Genomic DNA, 20,504 nt, shown 5'->3' on the forward strand with positions numbered 1-20,504 from the left:
AAAACTTTACTAATTTGCCAAGTAGAATGATTGTTATACTGGGGGTGGCAAATCAACATAATTCTGAATTAACTGAAGTAAAAATAAAATTTGAAGGCTTTTATGAATTTGAGTTCCTAGATTCAGGGATCCCTGGGTGGCTCAGCAGTTTAGTGCCTGCCTTTGGCTCAGGGCGGTGTGAACCTGTGGTCCCAGGATCGAGTCCCACGTCAGGCTCCCTGCATAGAGCCTGCTTCTCTCTCTCCTGTGCCTCTGCCTCTCTCTCTCTCTCTTTCTGTGTGTGTATCTCATGAATAAATAAATAAAATCTTTTAAAAAAATAAGTTCCTAGATTCAGAAAAGGCACAAGATAAGGAAAAACTTAAGGAAGCAGTTACCAGAAACCCCATAGCTATTGAGGGATAGAATGCACAAAAGCAATTCAATTAAGATTTTTATAACTTTAGGGGGAAACTTAGAATCTCTTGGTGAAGGTAAATAGGAAAGAATATTTCAACTTACTTACTCTCACAAATAGGTGGATCATCATCCCAGACGACAGTATTATCTGAGATGATGCATGAAATAGAGGAATGACCAATAAGTTGGTATCTAGAGGGAAAGAAGAATGAATGTTATTTTCCCACTTAAATTGCAACTTGCAAGAGATTGCAATCTTGGAGAATTCAGAAGAACAATTTCCATTTGTCATAGTACTATCACTTTTCCAAATTTAATGTCTTTATTTGGACTTAAATTTTTCTTCATGGCTTTTAAACTAACTGGGCTCTCTCTTTCTATATTACTTTGAGCCATGTCTTTGTATCAACCTAAATTATTTAAGATTCATCAAGCTAGAACCAAAGCAAATCCAAGTAGAATAAAAAAAGTTGAACTCTGATTTCACATTTAAAATGTTAAAGGTAGAAATTCTGACTTAGTATGCCACAAACTGTTCAAGGTGTACCATAAAACTTGGAAAATTTAAGTTTCCCCCATTGATGATGTCTTGAAAAACTATAGTAGAATATTAAAACCAGGATACTGACATAGTATGATCCACCAATTTTATTCATATTTCCTGTTTGGTTTGTACTAATTTGTGACTAATTTGTGTAAGTATGCATGTGTGCGTTTGGATATTTACATCTATTCAATTTTTTATACAGACTATTTTTAAGAGGAGTTTTAGGTTCACAGTAATATTGACCAGGAGATACAGAGATTTATGATATACTCCCTTTCTCTACACATGCATACTTTCCCATGTTATCAACAGCCCCCACCAGAGTGGTACAATTGGTTGCAACTGATGAACCTGCACTGACACATCGTTATCATCTTTAGTACACAGTTTATATTAGGGCTCACTCTTGGCGTTGTACATTCTGTGGCTTTGGACAAATATATAATGACATGTATCTACCATTACAGAATCACACAGAGTAGTTTTACTGCCCTAAAAATCTTCCATATTCACCTCTCCCTCCTCCCAACCTCTCGAAACTACTGATCTTTTTATTCCATATTCTCTTTTCCAGAATGCTACTTACCTGGAATCATAGACTATTTAGATTTTTCAGACTGGATTCTTTCACTTAGTGATCCAGTTCCTCTACATCTAAGCCAGCATTTGGTGTTTTCACTAGTTTGTATTTTAGCCATTCAGATATGTATGTAGTATTGTTCCATTGTTGTTGTATTTTGCATTTTCCTAATGACTAATGAAGCTGAATATCTTTTCATGTACTTTCCATCTACATATTCTCTTCAGTGAAATGTCTGTTCATGTCCATACTGGGTTCAGTACTGTGCCTTTAAATTTATGTCCTGAAACCTCAGAATCTGACTTTATTTGGAAATAAGGCCTTGGCATATATAATGGAGTTAAGATGATGTCATACTGGATTAGCATGGGCCCTAATTCAATGACTGGTGTCCTTAGAAGAAGGAAACTTGGACAAAGAGAAAGAGGGAAGACAATATTAGCAAAGCCATGTGAGAACAGAGGCAGAGATAGGAGTGATGTGTTTATAGCTAAGTGATACCAAGGGCTGCTGGTAATAGACCACATATTTGGTCACAAATGAGGTCTCAACAGGTAACAAAAGATTGAGTTCCTGCACATTTTCAGAATATAGTGTTTTGAAACTTGAACTCAATCACAAGGGAAAATTTGGAAGGAACTCAAATACTTGGAGGTTAAAGAGCATCCTACTAAAGAATGAATGGGTCACCCAGGAAACTAAAGAATGATTCAAAAGATTCAAATGAAAATGAAAACATAACTATTCAAAAGGTTTGAGATGCAACAAAGGTTGGTCCTAAAAGGGAAGTACATAGCATTACAAGCCTTTTTCAAAATAGAAAAGTCTCAAATACACAAGCGAACCTTACACCTAAATGAGTTAGAGAAAGAACAGCAAATAGAGCCTAAACCAGGTAGGAAAAAAGAAATAATAAAGATTAGAGCAGCACTCAATGAAATAGAAACCAAAAGAATAGTAAAACAGATCAATGAACTAGAAGTTGTTTCTTTGAAAGAATTAATAAGGTTGATAAACCCCTAGCCAGACTTATCAAAAAGAAAAAGAAAGAACCCAAATTAATAAAATCATGAATGAAAGAGGAGAGATGACCAACACCAAGGAAATACAATTTTAAGAACATATTATGAGCCACTATATGCCAACAAATTAGGCAATCTAGAAGGAAGGGATGGATTCCTCGAAACCTACAAATTACCAAAACTGAAACAGGAAGTAGAAAACCTGAACAGACCAATAACCAGTGAGGAAATTGAAGCAGTCATCAAAAACCTCCCAACAAACAAAAGTCCTGGGCCAGATGACTTCCTAGGGAAATTCTACCAAACATTTAAAGAAGACATAATACCTACTCTACTAAAGCTGTTTCAGAAGATAGAAATGGAAGGAATACTTCCAAACTCATTCTATGAGGCCAGCATTACCTTGATCCCAAAACCAGGCAAAGACCTCACCGAAAAGGAGAATTACAGACTAATATCCCTGATGAATATGGATGCAAAAATTCTCACCAAGACACTAGCCAATAGGGTCCAACAGTACATTAAAAGGATTATTCACCGTCATGGTGAATTGGTGGGATTTATTCCTGGGCTGCAGGGGTGGTTCAACATCTGCAAATCAATCAATATAACATATTGCATTAATAAAAGGAAGGATAAGAACTTTATGATCCTCTTAATACATGCAGAAAAAGCATTCAGCAAAGTACAACATCCTTTCTTGATTAAATCTCACAGTGGGGATGCCTGGGTGGCTTAGCGGTTGAGCATCCACCTTCGGCTCAGGGCATGATCCCTGGCCCAGGGATCGAGTCCCACATCAAGCTCCCTGCATGAAGCCTGCTTCTCCCTCTGCCTATGTCTCTGCCTCTCTATTTCTTGTGTGTCTGTCATGAATAAATAAATAAATACTTAAAAAAAAACTCCTCATAGTGTAGGGACAGAGGGAACATACGTCAGTATCATAAAAGCCATCTATGAAAAGCCCACAATGGATATCATTCTCAATGGGAAAAAACAGAGCTTGTCTCCTAAGGTCAGGAATATGACAGGGTTGTCCACTATCACCACTGTTGTTCAATATAGTTCTAGAAGTCCTAGCCTCAGCAACTAGACAATGGAAAGATATAAAAGGCATTCAAATTGGCAAAGAAAAAAAGAAAAAAAAAACAAATTGGCAAAGAAGTCAAACTCTCACTCTTCCCAGATGACATGATACTCTAGGTGGAAAACACAAAAGACTCTGCCACAAAATTGCAGGAATTCAGCAACCTGGCAGGATAAAAAAAATCAGTGCACAGGAATCACTTGCATTTCTGTATACTAACAATGATACAGAAGAAAGGGAAAATGAGTCAATCCCATTTACAATTGCACCCAAAACCATAAGATATCAAGGAATAAACCTAACCAAAGAGGTAAAGGGTCTGTACTCTAAAAACTACAGAACACTTATGGAAGAAATTGAGAGAGACACAAAGAGATGGAAAAATATTTCATGCTCATGGATTGGAAGAATAAATATTGTTAAAATATCTATGCTGCCCAGAGTAATTTACACATTCAATACAATCTCTATCAAAATACCATTGACATTTTTCACAGAGTTGGAACAAATAGTCCTAAAGTTTGTGTGGAACCAGAAAAGACCCAGAATAGCCAGACAAATATTGAAAAAGAAAACCAAAATGGGTGGCATCTCAATGCTAGACTTCCAAGCTCTATTACAAAGCTGTGATCATCAAGACAGTACAGCACTGGCACCAAAACAGACACATAGATCAATGGAACAGATTACAGAACCCAGAAATGGACCCTCAACTTTATGGTCAACTCATCTTTGACAAAGCAGTAAAGAATATCCAATGGACAAAAGACAGTCTCTTCAACAAATCATGTTGGGAAAATTGGACATCCATATGCAGAAGAATGAAACGGGATCATTTCCTTACACTATACACAAAAATAGATCCAAAATAGATGAAAGACTTAAATGTGAGACAGGAATTCATCAATATCCTAGAAGAGAACATAAGCAGCAACCTCTACAAGCTTGGCCACAGCAACTGCTTGCTATATATGTCTCAAAGGCAAGGGAAACAAGACCAAAATGAACTATTGGGACTTCATCAAGATAAAAAGCTTCTGCACAACAAAGGAAGCAGTCAACAAAACTAAAAGGCAACCTACAGAACGGGAGAAGATATTTGCAAATGATGTATCGGATAAAGGGCTAGTATCCAAGATCTGTATAGAACTTATCAAACTCAACACTCAAAAAACAAATAATACAGTCATGAAATTGGAAGAAGCCATGAACAGACAGTTCTCCAACAAGACACACAAATGCCAACAGACAGATGAAAAAATGTTCCACATCACTTGTCATCAGGGAAATACAAATCACAACCACAATGAGATATCACCCTGTACTAGTCAGAATGGCTAAAACTAACAAGTCAGGAAACAACGTGCTGGCAAGGATGTGGAGAAAGGGGAGGAGCCCTCTTACACTGTTGGTAGGAATGCTAGCTGGCAAAGCCACTTGAAAACAGTAGGGAGATTTCTCAAGAAGTTACAAAATAGAACTACCCTACAATCCAGTAATTGCACTACTAGGTATTTACCCCAAAGATACAAATGTGGTGATTTGAAGGGGCACCTGTACCCCAATGTTCATAGCAACAACGTCCTCAATAACCCAACTGTGGAAAGAGCTGAGATGTTCATCGACAGATGAATGGATAAAGAAGATGTAGTATACATAGACAATGGAATATTACTCAGCCATCAGACATGGATGGAACTGGAGGTTATTATGCTGAGTGAAATAATTTAATCAGAGGAAGACAATTATCATATGGTTTCTTCCTTCCAATTTTGATGCCTTTTGTTTCTTTTTCATGATTAATTGTCCTGGCTTAAACCTCCAGCACAGTGTTGGTTAAAAGTGGTGAGACATTTTCGATACTTTAATTTATATAAATGTGTGTGTGTGTGAGGTGTATGTGTGTGAGTGTGTTGTGTATGTATCATAAAAATATAATTTTAGCTGAGGATCATAGTAAAATAAGTGTGAAAACTACTGTCCTAGAGAAATCTCTGTGCATGTGCATTTGGAGACATGTATATTGGGAATGCTTATGATGATAGCTGAAACCAAACAAAGTAAAACAAACTAGAAACAACCCAAATATAACAACCAAGAAAAATAAATTGTGGTATATCCATACAAGGAAATACTATCAAGCAAAAATGAACCACAACCACATGGATAAGTGTCAGAAACAAACTATCAATAGAAAAGCAAGTTGCAGAGAATACATATAATATGGCGTTTGTATAAAGTTCAAAATATGCAAAGCTAAATATAAACTGTTTAGGAGGATTATGTGTGGGGGAAAATTGAAAACACATGCAAGGGAATGAACGACCTAAAATTTAGGATGGTGATTTCCAGAGAGATTCTGAACGTGAAAGAACAGGAAAGGCACATAGGAAGCTTTTTTTTTTTTTTTAATGGAAGTTCGATTTGCCAACATATGGTATAACACCTAGTGCTCATCCCATCATGTCCCTCCTACATAGGAAGCTTCTAAGGTCCTAGCGATGTTTCTTAAAGTAGATAGCATATACACTGAAGTTCATTTTATTGTTATTACTGTTTTTAATTATCACTTATATTTATTTTAAGTGAGCAATAAATAGTAAAAACAAAGCAAAAGTTAATATTAAAGATAAAGCAGTCTCCCTATTTCTTTCCTGAACTGGTTGTCTCCCTTAAGGATAAGCCAAAAAAAATATGCTCACAGCAAAATTTCTGCACTGTGTGCATTTCGGAGAGGGGCTATAACAATCAAGTTTTGCCTGTCCATCACATGAGCTCCATTTTCCCGAACAAATCATTCCTTCCCACTTCTGACTCCACCATCGACAGCTCTTATGGCTTCAGGGTAAGAATATATGCATGGATCAAATAATGTTTGTTCCATTTGCTTCTTTAAAGAGCTGGTCCTTCCCATTTAATACATGCTTCAACTGGTTTTTAGGTGCATTACTTTGGTGTGCAATAGGCATCTTTCCTCCCCATCCCTGGAGTTCCTCTCATGGATATAAAAGTTTTTCCTATTTTTTCAAGTATTTGTTTAGTCATTTCCAGTGTAAATACCTAGATCCAAGCCATCACCTCCACCTAGAAATCTTTTTGCTATATTTTTGATGGACAAGTAGACTTTCTAAGACTTTTTTAAAATATTGGTGCTACAGTTCTGGAACTATCATCCCAAATAATGCTGCTGCCAACTCACCCTACATTACAAGCATAATGAACAGTTGATCCAAACCGGGCGTCTCCGTCTACCGTCAATTTGCCATTCAGGAGTTCTGGAGGAGTTCCACATGATTTACCTATTGGGAAAGAAGCAGAATTTGGGGATTGGGTATTGAACACTCTGGACTTCTTTTAGTAACTACATAAGGTCCCAACTTGACTGAAAAGTATCTGTAGTTCCATAGATTTCTCCACCTTAAAGAAACTTACAAGACTGCCTCAGGACCAGCCACCTGCTAAGAACCACTTTCAAAAAGACCTCCCCTCCAAATCTATCTTGTCCCTGTACTGTGCCTCCCAGAAAAATGTAAACTTCCCTTATTACCGAAGTGTTTACTCTGTAATTCAACCAATGAAAATCAGAGCTCTCGAAGTCTGGGATTCTCTCCCCACCTACACTTTTCTCTACTTTTTTGAGTCATTCATTACTTAATTGCAGTGGTGACAAAGGGAAACCCCTGCTGAAGGGAGATTTTTCCCTCAATCATGCCTTGTAATGGTCATTTCTTATGAAATGAACTTGTAATGAAGGTGCCAGGAAGTCAAAGCAGTAGGAAGATGTGACAGAATAGCTCTCACATGTGCTATATTTTAAGCAAACTTATCAAGTCATATGTGTCTGAGTTCCAAAATCTGAATAGATGTTTGATTGACACAGAGGAATTCTCAGTCCAGAGGTACTTACGTTTACACATATTTTCAATGCTTGACCAGACCGAGTTCTGTAGGCACTTCATGGAGAACACTCTCTTTTGGTAACCAGGGCGGCACTCATACTTAATAGATGTCCCAATGGGAAACTCAGACTCATTGAACAGTCTTAAAGGCTTGGCAAATGGAAGCTGTTCTGGGGCTTTGCATTGACCTGGAGACCAAGACCACAGTGACATCTAGATTAAGGAAGAAATTTCTACTCTACTTTCTCTTTTTCTCCAATATGCTTCATAGTCGTGATCAAAGAAAAAGAACACCTAATGATGGTAAAATGATTGTTTCTCTTAGTAGTGATCTTAGAAATGAACTCTTAATTTTTTTGAAGATTTATTTCTTTATTCTGAGGATAGAGGAGAGAGCATGCATGAGTGAGAAGAGGGGCAGAGGGGGACAGAGAGGGAGAGAAAAAAATCTCAAGCAGACTCCCTGCTGAGTGCAGAGTGAGGTGGGGCTCAATCTCATGACCCTGAGATCGTGACCTGAGTTGAAATCAAGTTGGAGGCTTAACTGACAAGGCCACCCACGTGCCCAGAAATGAGCTTTTTAAATCAGCATCTACCCATTTAAAAAGCCCTTGCTGTTTTGAAGGCAATTAAGATACAGATACAGTTTTTGACTGAAGGGAAATTTTAGTCCATCGGGAAGTCCTGTGGCTCAGGCTTCATCGACCCATCCTCCCTCCCTTTATTACACAAGAGAACCCATGATTGTTCCTGTGTGTCATACAACACGTGTGTGCATTTCACCATCCAGTTTCACTCTTGGAGTTTCATCCAGACCTCACGAGACTATTCTCTGGCCTTCAGTATGGGCACCACTGTTAAGGATCTGTTACCAAGTCAATTATTTCGGCATAGGGAAATTTCAGCACATGCTCTGTAGACAAAGCTCAACAACTAAAGCTGTACTTCATGAAAACATACATATAAAAATGTATATTTTAAATTAAATATTAGACTGCAACTTCCTTTTCAGGCCCAGTAGGCTTAAGTTAAGGGAATAAAAATAGCATTTTTCTTTTACTTTTTTTTTTTTAAGATTTTATTTATTTATTCATGAGAGACACACAGAGAGAGAGGCAGAGACACAGACAGAGGGAGAAGCAGGCTCCATGCAGGGAGCCCGATGTGGGACTCGATCCTGGGTCTCTAGGATCATGCCCTGGGCTGAAGGCGGCGCTAAACCCACTGGGCCACCGGGGCTGCCCTTTCTTTTTTCTTTTTTTTTTTTTTAAATAGCATTTTTCTGTTGGAAAAAAATGTCATTTTACTTAGTTTTGGAAATCTCTTCTATTTTTTAAAAATCACCTGTTCCTTTCCATTCTCACTACTAATTAATTCAAATAATGGAGGGTAAATTGAGACCAGTCAACCATTTGGCCAATTTTAATAGTCTTCAAAGAATTAACTTTTGATTTTGTTGATCTATACTTACTTTCATCTTTACTGCAGTTTTCTTGAGTTTCTTTGCTGTTCTTTTTAAAAAGTAAATTTCTTGAGGTGATTAGATTTTAAAACATGTTCAGCTTTTCATACTTTCTGAAATAAGCATTCAATTACTTTTATTCTAGCATTTATTTAGCTGCATTCTACAAATTTTGATATTTCATTTTTTTCAGTATGAAATATTTGATGATGGTCATTGTGATTTATTCACTGACCCATGGGATCCCTGGGTGGCGCAGTGGTTTGGCGCCTGCCTTTGGCCCAGGGCATGATCCTGGAGACCCGGGATCGAATCCCACGTCGGGCTCCCGGTGCATGGAGCCTGCTTCTCCCTCTGCCTGTGTCTCTGCCTCTCTCTCTCTGTGACTATCATAAATAAATAAAAATTAAAAAAAAATTTATTCACTGACCCATGGTTTATTTAGAAATGTTTTGCATAGTTTACAAACATTTGAGGAAATTTTTTCGCTGTATATTTATGATTATATTTATTAGCTGCATGTGTATTATTGTGAAATTGATTGAGGCTTGTTTTATGGTTCAACATATGGTCAGTTGAACCATATGTATCACTTGTATTTGTAAAAATATCTGTCTACAGTGGATACAGTGTTCTGGGTATGTCAGTGAGGTCCAATCTGCTAATCAGATTTGTTCAAATCTTCTAGATACTTACTGATTTGAGAGGGTCTGCTTACTCTACTAGGAGTTGTGTTAAATATTCTTATTGTACACTGTCTTATTTCTTCTTCTAATTCTTTCCATTTTAACCTTAAAATTTTTAAATTATATTTTGGGTAGATTGACCTTTTATCATTAGAAAATACCTCTCTTTATCTCTAGTAATGAAAGTTGCCTCAAATTCTACTTTGTCTACTTTATTTGTAGGGACAAATAAAAATAAGATTACAGACTTAGTTCTCAATACATCAGTAACTATTTTAAATATACATACACAGTGATAATTTAAAGACAAAGATTGTTATGCTACATTTGCCAAATCATCTTCGTTTTGGTTTGTTTTTGCATGGCAGGTTTTTCATCCTTTTATATTCATCCATTCTGTCTCTGAACATGTATATTGTTTCTTTTGTATGGACCACATATTTTTTATTTTTAATTCATTATAACAGAATGAATTAAAAATAATTCCTAAACTTATTCAGTTCATAGTGCAATCTAGGGTCTCAGTAAGTTTTCCACATCATTACTAGCCAAAAAAGAAATACCTTACAGTTCCATTTATTAAATAATTAAGTCCTAACAACTTAATAAGTCTTCTGTCCATAATTCCCCTGTGCAAGCATGAGCAGGAGAAGGGGCAGAGGCTGAGGGAGGAACAGACTCCCCACTAAGTGCAGAACCCAAGGGGGGTCGATCCCAGGACCCTGAGATCAGGACTGGAGCCGAAATCAAGAGTGGCACTCAACCAACTGAGCCACTCAGGCACCCTTATTGTTATTTCTTTTTATTAGATTATTTGTTTTTTTTCATTTATTTTTTATTGGTGTTCAATTTACTAACATACAGAATAACCCCCAGTGCCCGTCACCCATTCACTCCCACCCCCCGCCCTCCTCCCCTTCTACCACCCCTAGTTCGTTTCCCAGAGTTAGCAGTCTTTACGTTCTGTCTCCCTTTCTGATATTTCCCACACATTTCTTCTCCCTTCCCTTATATTCCCTTTCACTATTATTTATATTCCCCAAATGAATGAGAACATATAATGTTTGTCCTTCTCCGACTGACTTACTTCACTCAGCATAATACCCTCCAGTTCCATCCACGTTGAAGCAAATGGTGGGTATTTATCATTTCTAATAGCTGAGTAATATTCCATTATATACATAAACCACATCTTCTTTATCCATTCATCTTTCGTTGGACACCGAGGCTCCTTCCACAGTTTGGCTATCGTGGCCATTGCTGCTATAAACATCGGGGTGTAGGTGTCCCGGCATTTCATTGCATTTGTATCTTTGGGGTAAATCCCTAACAGTGCAATTGCTGGGTCGTAGGGCAGGTCTATTTTTAACTGTTTGAGGAACCTCCACACAGTTTTCCAGAGTGGCAGCACCAGTTCACATTCCCACCAACAGTGTAAGAGGGTTCCCTTTTCTCCGCATCCTCTCCAACATTTGTTGTTTCCTGCCTTGTTAATTTGCCCCCTTCTCACTGGTGTGAGGTGGTATCTCATTGTGGTTTTGATTTGCATTTCCCTGATGGCAAGTGATGCAGAGCATTTTCTCATATGCATATTGGCCATGTCTATGTCTTCCTCTGTGAGATTTCTCTTCATGTCTTTTGCCCATTTCATGATTGGATTGTTTGTTTCTTTGGTGTTGAGTTTAATAAGTTCTTTATAGATCTTGGAAACTAGCCCTTTATCTGATACGTCATTTGCAAATATCTTCTCCCATTCTGTAGGTTGTCTTTGGAGTTTTGTTGACTGTATCCTTTGCTGTGCAAAAGCTTCTTATCTTGATGAAGTCCCAATAGTTCATTTTTGCTTTTGTTTCTTTTGCCTTCGTGGATGTATCTTGCAAGAAGTTACTGTGGCCGAGTTCAAAAAGGGTGTTGCCTGTGTTCTTCTCTAGGATTTTGATGGAATCTTGTCTCACATTTAGATCTTTCATCCATTTTGAGTTTATCTTTGTGTATGGTGCAAGAGAGTGGTCTAGTTTCATTCTTCTGCATGTGGATGTCCAATTTTTCCGGCACCATTTACTGAAGAGACTGTCTTTCTTCCAATGGATAGTCTTTCCTCCTTTATCGAATATTAGTTGACCATAAAGTTCAGGGTCCACTTCTGGGTTCTCTATTCTGTTCCACTGATCTATGTGTCTGTTTTTGTGCCAGTACCACACTGTCTTGATGACCACAGCTTTGTAGTACAACCTGAAATCTGGCATTGTGATGCCCCCAGACATGGTTTTCTTTTTTAAAATTCCCCTGGCTATTCGGGGTCTTTTCTGGTTCCACACAAATCTTAAAATAATTTGTTCTAACTCTCTAAAGAAAGTCCATGGTATTTTGATAGGGATTGCATTAAACGTGTATATTGCCCTGGGTAACATTGACATTTTCACAATATTAATTCTGCCAATCCATGAGCATGGAATATTTTTCCATCTCTTTGTGTCTTCCTCAATTTCTTTCAGAAGTGTTCTATAGTTTTGAGGGTATAGATCCTTTACATCATTGGTTAGGTTTATTCCTAGGTATCTTATGCTTTTGGGTGCAATTGTAAATGGGATTGACTCCTTAATTTCTCTTTCTTCAGTCTCATTGTTAGTGTATAGAAATGCCACTGATTTCTGGGCATTGATTTTGTATCCTGCCACGCTACCGAATTGCTGTATGAGTTCTAGCAATCTTGGGGTGGAGACTTTTGGGTTTTCTATGTAGAGTATCATGTCATCGGCGAAGAGGGAGAGTTTGACTTCTTCTTGGCCAATTTGAATGCCCTTAATGTCTTTTTGTTGTCTGATTGCTGAGGCTAGGACTTCCAGTACTACGTTGAATAGCAGTGGTGAGAGTGGACATCCCTGTCTTGTTCCTGATCTTAGGGGAAAGGCTCCCAGTGCTTCCCCATTGAGAATGATATTTGCTGTGGGCTTTTCACAGATGGCTTTTAAGATGTTGAGGAATGTTCCCTCTATCCCTACACTCTGAAGAGTTTTGATCAGAAATGGATGCTGTATTTTGTCAAATGCTTTCTCTGCATCTAATGAGAGGATCATATGGTTCTTGGTTTTTCTCTTGCTGATATGATGAATCACATTGATTGTTTTACGGGTGTTGAACCAGCCTTGTGTCCCGGGGATAAATCCTACTTGGTCATGGTGAATAATTTTCTTAATGTACTATTGGATCCTATTGGCCAGTATCTTGTTGAGAATTTTTGCATCCATGTTCATCAGGGATATTGGTCTGTAATTCTCCTTTTTGGTGGAGTCTTTGTCTGGTTTTGGAATTAAGGTGATGCTGGCCTCATAGAACAAATTTGGAAGTACTCCATCTCTTTCTATCTTTCCAAACAGCTTTAGGAGAATAGGTATGGTTTCTTCTTTAACCGTTTGATAAAATTCCCCTGGGAAGCCATCTGGCCCTGGACTCTTGTGTCTTGGGAGGTTTTTGATGACTGCTTCAATTTCCTCCCTGGTTATTGGCCTGTTAAGGTTTTCTATTTCTTCCTGTTCCAGTTTTGGTAGTTTGTGGCTTTCCAGGAATGCGTCCATTTCTTCTAGATTGCCTAATTTATTGGCGTATAGCTGTTCATAATATGTTTTTTAAATCGTTTGTATTTCCTTGGTGTTGGTAGTGATCTCTCCTTTCTCATTCATGATTTTATTAATTTGAGTCTTCTCTCTCTTCTTTTTAATAAGGCTGGCTAATGGTTTATCTATCTTATTAATTCTTTCAAAGAACCAACTCCTGGTTCTATTGATCTGTTCCACAGTTCTTCTGGTCTCGATTTCGTTGAGTTCTGCTCAAATCTTTATTAACTCCCTTCTTCTCCTGGGTGTAGGATCTATTTGCTGTTTTTTCTCTAGCTCCTTTATGTGTAAGATTAGCTTTTGTATTTGAGTTCTTTCCAGTTTTTGAATGGATGCTTGTATTGCGATGTATTTCCCCCTTAGGACTGCTTTTGCTGCATCCCAAAGATTTTGAACGGTTGTATCTTCATTCTCATTAGTTTCCATGAATCTTTTTAATTTTTCCTTAATTTCCTGGTTGACCCTTTCATCTTTCAGCAGGATGGTCCTTAACCTCCACGTGTTTGAGGTCCTTCCAAACTTCTTGTTGTGATTTAGTTCTAATTTCAAGGCATTATGGTCTGAGAATATGCAGGGGACGATCCCAATCTTTTGGTATCGGTTCAGACCTGATTTGTGACCCAATATGTGGTCTATTCTGGAGAAAGTTCCATGTGCACTTGAGAAGAATGTGTATTCAGTTGAGTTTGGATGTAAAGTTCTGTAGATATCTGTGAAATCCATCTGGTCCAGTGTATCATTTAAAGCTCTCGTTTCTTTGGAGATGTTGTGCTTAGAAGACCTATCGAGTATAGAAAGAGCTAGATTGAAGTCACCAAGTATAAGTGTATTATTATCTAAGTATTTCTTCACTTTGGTTAATAATTGATTTATATATTTGGCAGCTCCCACATTCGGGGCATATATATTGAGGATTGTTAAGTCCTCTTGTTGGATAGATCCTTTAAGTATGATATAGTGTCCCTCTTCATCTCTCACTACAGTCTTCGGGGTAAATTTTAGTTTATCTGATATAAGGATGGCTACCCCTGCTTTCTTTTGAGGACCATTCGAATGGTAAATGGTTCTCCAACCTTTTATTTTCAGGCTGTAGGTGTCCTTCTGTCTAAAATGAGTCTCTTGTAGACAGCAAATAGATGGGTCCTGCTTTTTTATCCAGTCTGAAACCCTGCGCCTTTTGATGGGGTCATTAAGCCCATTCACGTTCAGAGTTACTATCCACAGATATGAGTTTAGTGTCATCATGATATCTATTCAGCCCTTGTTTTTGTGGATTGTTCCACTGAATTTCTTCTTAAAGGGGAATTTTAAGAGTCCCCCTTAAAATTTCTTGCAGAGCTGGTTTGGAGGTCACATATTCTTTCAGTTCCTGCCTGTCTTGGAAGCTCTTTATCTCTCCTTCCATTTTGAATGAGAGCCTTGCTGGATAAAGTATTCTTGGTTGCATGTTCTTCTCATTTAGGACCCTGAATATATCCTGCCAGCCCTTTCTGGCCTGCCAGGTCTCTGTGGAGAGGTCTGCTGTTACCCTAATACTCCTCCCCATAAAAGTCAGGGATTTCTTGTCTGTTGCTGCTTTAAGGATCTTCTCTTTATCTTTGGAATTTGCAAGCTTCACTATTAAATGTCGAGGTGTTGAACGGTTTTTATTGATTTTAGGGGGGGATCTCTCTATTTCCTGGATCTGAATGCCTGTTTCCCTTCCCAGATTAGGAAAGTTTTCAGCTAGAATTTGTTCAAATACACATTCTGGCCCTCTGGCCCTTTCGGCGCCCTCGGGAACACCAATTGAACGTAGGTTTTTCTTCCTCAGGCTGTCGTTTATTTCCCTTAATCTATCTTCATGGTCTTTTAATTGTTTGTCTCTTTTTTCCTCAGTTTCCCTCTTTGCTATCAACTTGTCTTCTATGTCACTCACTCGTTCTTCCACCTCGTTAACCCTCGTCGTTAGGACTTCTAGTTTGGATTGCATCTCATTCAATTGATTTTTAATTTCTGCCTGATTAGCTCTAAATTCTGCAGTCATGAAGTCTCTTGAGTCCTTTATGCTTTTTTCTAGAGCCACCAGTAGCTGTATAATAGTGCTTCTGAATTGGCTTTCTGACATTGAATTGTAATCCAGATTTTGTAACTCTGTGGGAGAGAGGACTGTTTCTGATTCTTTCTTTTGAGGTGAGGTTTTCCTTCTAGTCATTTTGCTCAGTGCAGAGTGGCCAAAAGCAAGTTGTTTTGGGAAAAGGAGAAAGAGGAGACAAAGAAGGAAAGAAAAGAGAAAGAGAAAAAAAAGGAAGAAAAAAAACGAAAAAAAAAAAAAGAAGAAAAAGAAAGAAAGGAGAAAAAAAGGGGGGTGGGGGAAGGAAACAAATCAAAAAGCAAAACAAAACAAAACAAACAAACAAAAAAAAGAACCACGGGGGAGTATCTTCTGATTCTGTGTACTTTAAGTCCCTTGGCTTCTCCTGGAAGTTGTCAGTCTAGCTGGTGTTCTGGGGGAGGGGCCTGTTGTGCTGATTTTCAGGTGTTAGCAGTTGGGGGAGCTGCTGTGCCCCTGCCTGGTGCAGGGCTCAGTGGGGGTTGTTTACCCCGTGAGGCCCCAGGAGCAACAGCCCTAGTGGCGGGGCAGCTCTGCAGCCCTGGATTCAGCTCCGGCAGGAACTCCGGAGCTCTCCGTCTGCAGGGCCTGGAGGCTCCGGGGCGGGCCGCTGATCTGCTCAGCTGGGGCAGGAGCGTCCTTGGGGTCCTGGGCCCTCCCGGCCTCTGCCTGTCCCGGGGAGGGGGACGGGGGGAGGCCGGATCCTGGGCTGTGTCCCGGCGCCCTGTGCTCCGGGGCCTGCGCTGTTGGATTCGCGCTCCCGGGCCGCGCAGCCCCTTCCGCGGAGCCGCCGCCCGAGCCCCGCCACCTCCCCAGCTACTCCTGGAACCACGCAGCCCCCTCCGCACGGAGCCTCTTCCTCTGCCCGAGCCCCTCCGAGCTGCTTCCGGCCCGCAGCCCCCTCCGCGGAGCCGCCCCGGAGCCCCTCCAGCTGCTCCGGGTCCGCCGTGCGCGCTGCAGCCCTTAGGGAGCTCGGCGCACTCTCCCGGGGCGCAGGTGCCTGTTACTGTCCCCGGGAGCCCGAGGGCATCCCCGCCCTCCTGGGTCCTGCTCCAACTCCCCGCGAGCCCCTTTCCCCCGGGAAGGTCGGTGCAGCTCCTGCTCCTCCGGGACGGGGCTCTCCTGTGCTGGGGACACTCGCCCCGGCCTCAGCCCGGCTCCTCGCGGGGCCCCTCCCCCTCGGAGGCCTTTGTTTCTTTACTTCTTTTTCCCCGTCTTCCTACCTTGATAGACGCGCGAACTCTTCTCACTGGAGCATTCCAGGTGTTCTCTCTTTGATTCTCAGGCCGAATTCATAGATTTTCAGGATAATTTGAATGTTTTCTAGGTAATTTGGTGGAGACGGGTGATTTGGGGACCCTACTCTCCCGCCATCTTGCCCCTCCTTATTAGATTATTTGTTACAAATTCTTTTACAGCTCCTTTAAAGATAATGTGCATCCTTACCATATTAACATGCAATGAACAATTATTTCTCCAGCGATACAAGAACCATAGAAAATGCTAACTCCATTTACTTCCTTCCTATCTTTTGTTCTATCATAGTTTTATTGATTAAATTCTATATATATTTTAAGTTCCCTAGTCATATTCAATGTTCACACCACTGGCTGTTTTCTGAGATACAGCCATTTGGTACTATGCTGGACCCTAATGGCAATGGATTCCCTCAGCAGGTTTAGCTAAGATTTTGACAATCTGTAGAAATGTGTGATTGCCTACATAATGAGCTCCCAAAGACATCGGTGCCCTAATCCCTGGAGCCGGTGAATGTTTCCTAATATGGCACTAAGGCTTTGCAGGTGTGATTAAATTAAGAATCTTGAGGGGGAGATTATCCTGGATTATCTGGGTGGGTCATAAATGTAATTACAAAGGTCCTTAAGAGAGGGAGGTAAAGGCTCAAAGACAGAAGAAAGATATTTAAAGGTGCTCCATTGCTGGCTTTGAAGGTAGAGAAAAGCAGCCATGAGCCAAAGTATGCAGGCAGCCTCTGGAAGAGAAAAGAGCAAGGAAACCTAATCTGCCATGGAGCCTCCAGAAGAAGCCTCCAGATCCTTTTTAGAATTTGACCTCCAGAACTGTAAGAGGATAAATTTCTGTTGTCTTACGCCATTAAGTTTGTGGTAATTTGTTAAAGCAGCAATAAGAAATGAATACAAAAGAGAACAGTGTGTAAGTGTTAGACACTGGATTCCTAGAGACCTGGACTTGAACCCAGGGTCTTCTACTTGCTAACTGGGAGGTAAAAGTAAAACTGCAAATTTGGATAATAGCTGAAATAGAAAGGAACGTATGAGCCTTCACTAGAGAAAGCTTGATCTTGTTTCCTTTTCCTTTTTTATTCCCAATCCTTCATTGTTCCTACAATAAGTATATTAACTTGAATTCCATAAACTCAAGACCTACCACAGTTTATTTAAAAAAACACTTCTGCATAGCTTTGTGATATATCAAATATAATAGTTGAAAAATATTTAAAGTACACAATTTGCTGAACTTGACATATGTGTGCACCATGAAACCATCACCACATGAAACCATTACCACAATCAAAATAACAAACATTTCCATCCTGCCCCCAACAGTTTTCTCATTTTGCTTTATAATCCATCTGTCTCTTTACCCCCTTCTTTAGGTGATCTCTGACTTGTTTCCTCTTAGATTGATTTGACCTTCTAGAATTTCATATAAACCAACTCACTTGGCTTGTACTTTTTTTCTTTTTTGGTCTAGCTTTTACACAGAAGAATTATTTTGAGGTTCATCCATGTTGTTGCATATATAAAAAATTATTTCTTCTTTTCCTTGGTAATATTCAGTTGTACAAATATACCATAATTTAATTTGCCTATTTGGCTGTTGAATGTCATCTGAATTGTTTCCAGTTGTTGGCTATAAAGCCACTATGAAAATCCATGCACAAGTCTCTGCGTGGCCAGATGTTTTCATTTTTTTTGAGCAAATATCAAGGCATAAAATGCTCAATAATATGATACATTTGTGTTTAACTTTTTAAGAAACTGCCAAACTGCTTTCCAAAGCTGTTGTATCTTTTACCAATGAGCAATAATTCCAGTTACTTCACTTTATTGCCAATATTTGGTATATTCAGTTTTTAACATTTTACCTATTCTAGTGGGTGTACACTATCATCTCATGTGGTTTTTGTCTTAGGTGACACAGTCCATTTTGAAATATTCCCGATTCAAACTTTCCATTCATGGCAGATTGATTTATTCTGTGCCAGAAGCACAATTTACTTATTACTCCCATGTCCTTGTTCAAACATAAACTGTCAACCTGGAGTACACTCTGTTCTCCATTCTGCATCTTCTACTCTTTTGTGAAAAGGACTGCAAATGTTTTATTTAAACACCTCTGTCGGGATCCCTGGGTGGCGCAGAGGTTTAGTGCCTGCCTTTGGCCCAGGGCGCAATCCTGGAGACCCGGGATCCAATCCCACGTCGGGCTCCCGGTGCATGGAGCCTGCTTCTCTCTCTGCCTATGTCTCTGCCTCTCTCTCTCTCTCTCTCTCTCTGTGTGTGTGTGTGACTATCATAAATAAATAAAAACTAAAAAAAAAAAAAAACACCTCTGTCATCTAAAGAAGAGTCCACTTTAAAAATTTTTATATATTTATATTTAATGTTCAAAATTATTTATATATTAATAATATCAGTATACTATATATTATATGTGGCATATTATATAATCTAATTTACTATGTAATATTATGTACTGTAATATATAATTTTGTAAATTATATATAACATTAATTTATTACAATATATATCATAGAATATATATTTCACAGATTAATGTATACCATAAATTATTTGTAAACACATAAACTATAACAACTTAATACTATATATCAAATTATATTTGTATTATATAGCTTATATGATGTAATCATATGTGTTAATTATGTACCAATAAATTGTAATACGTCATGTCATGTAAATAAGTATAACATAATGTATACATAGAATATTGTTATATAACAGAAATATAACCATATTATGTTACATATATTATGCATAGTAAAATATTAAATATATTTAAATGCTTGCATTTAATAATTTCATATTTCTAAACATATATAAATAGAAAAATTTAAATTATGATACAGATGAGAGAAACATTTTAAATGCTTTGCTAGGGGGATCCCTGGGTGGTGCAGCGGTTTGGCGCCTGTCTTCGGCCCAGGACGCGATCCTGGAGACCCAGGATCGAGTCCCGCGTCGGGCTCCCGGCATGGAGCCTGCTTCTCCCTCTGCCTGTGTCTCTGCCTCTCTCTTTCTCTCTCTCTATCATGAATAAATAAATCTTTTAAAAAAAAAAGTTTAAATGCTTTGCTAATCATGATGATTTAATATGATCGTTAACATATCTCAAAGGACAAGATAGTCACAATGAGTTTCTCTGTTCACAATAGCGGATGTGTAACAGTATCACTTCAATTAGTCTTGATACTTTCTGAGTTTTTAGTTTTTGCCAACCTTTGGTCACTTGTGACTGGACTGACAATGTTTCTTCCTCTTTTTTTTAAAAAAAGATTTTATTTATTTATTCATGAGATACACACACAGAGAGAGGCAGAGACATAGGCAGAGGGAGGAGAAGGCTCCCTGTGGGAAGCGCAATGTGGGACTCAATCCCAGGATCCCGGGATCACAACCTGAGCCAAAGGCAGACGTTCAACCACTGAGCCACCCAGGCATCCCTGTTTCTTCCTCTTAATGTCTCTGACAAAGAGCCTGAATACGTGTGTGCCTGTGTGTGTGTGAGGGCCTGTGTATATGTGTGTTTGGAAGGTATTGTCAGCTATGCCATTTTCTTGTTTGCTTAAGTTGGCCTTATTACAATTATCTTCATTCTGTTTCCATGCAGAAAAACTGTAAAGTTACTCGTCCAATCATAAAGATCATATTCTATAAAACTTGGAACTATAAACCATAAATCTGCTCATCTGAGTATATGTTAACTGAAGTCTTGGCAAATCACAGAAAGAAACCCTTCCCTCTTTCTACCTTGCGTTTTTATACAGTGAGGCAACAGGGTGAGATCTGACGGAAGGGCCAGGTGAGGGCGCCAGAGACTGCCATTCCAC

General features: G+C 39.0%; 1 protein-coding gene across 3 annotated transcripts in view; it reads right to left on the minus strand.

The window, feature by feature from the left end:
- Positions 1 to 20,504, minus strand: part of CR2 (complement C3d receptor 2) — a 101,198-nt gene that overhangs the window by 42,976 nt on the left and 37,718 nt on the right. For all 3 annotated transcript variants that reach the window (XR_012033277.1, XM_072831228.1, XM_072831227.1), the window contains 3 exons: positions 7,543 to 7,722; positions 6,835 to 6,934; positions 506 to 591 (listed from right to left, as the gene is read on the minus strand). Coding sequence is in view for 2 of the 3 variants with exons in the window: in XM_072831228.1 (XP_072687329.1) it covers positions 506 to 591; positions 6,835 to 6,934; positions 7,543 to 7,722 (366 nt within the window). In the remaining variant the exon portion in view is untranslated. The remainder of the gene's footprint in view (positions 1 to 505; positions 592 to 6,834; positions 6,935 to 7,542; positions 7,723 to 20,504) is intronic.

Source organism: Canis lupus, chromosome 6, assembly GCF_048164855.1.
Source record: "Canis lupus baileyi chromosome 6, mCanLup2.hap1, whole genome shotgun sequence".
In the NCBI taxonomy this organism is placed as follows: domain Eukaryota; kingdom Metazoa; phylum Chordata; class Mammalia; order Carnivora; family Canidae; genus Canis; species Canis lupus.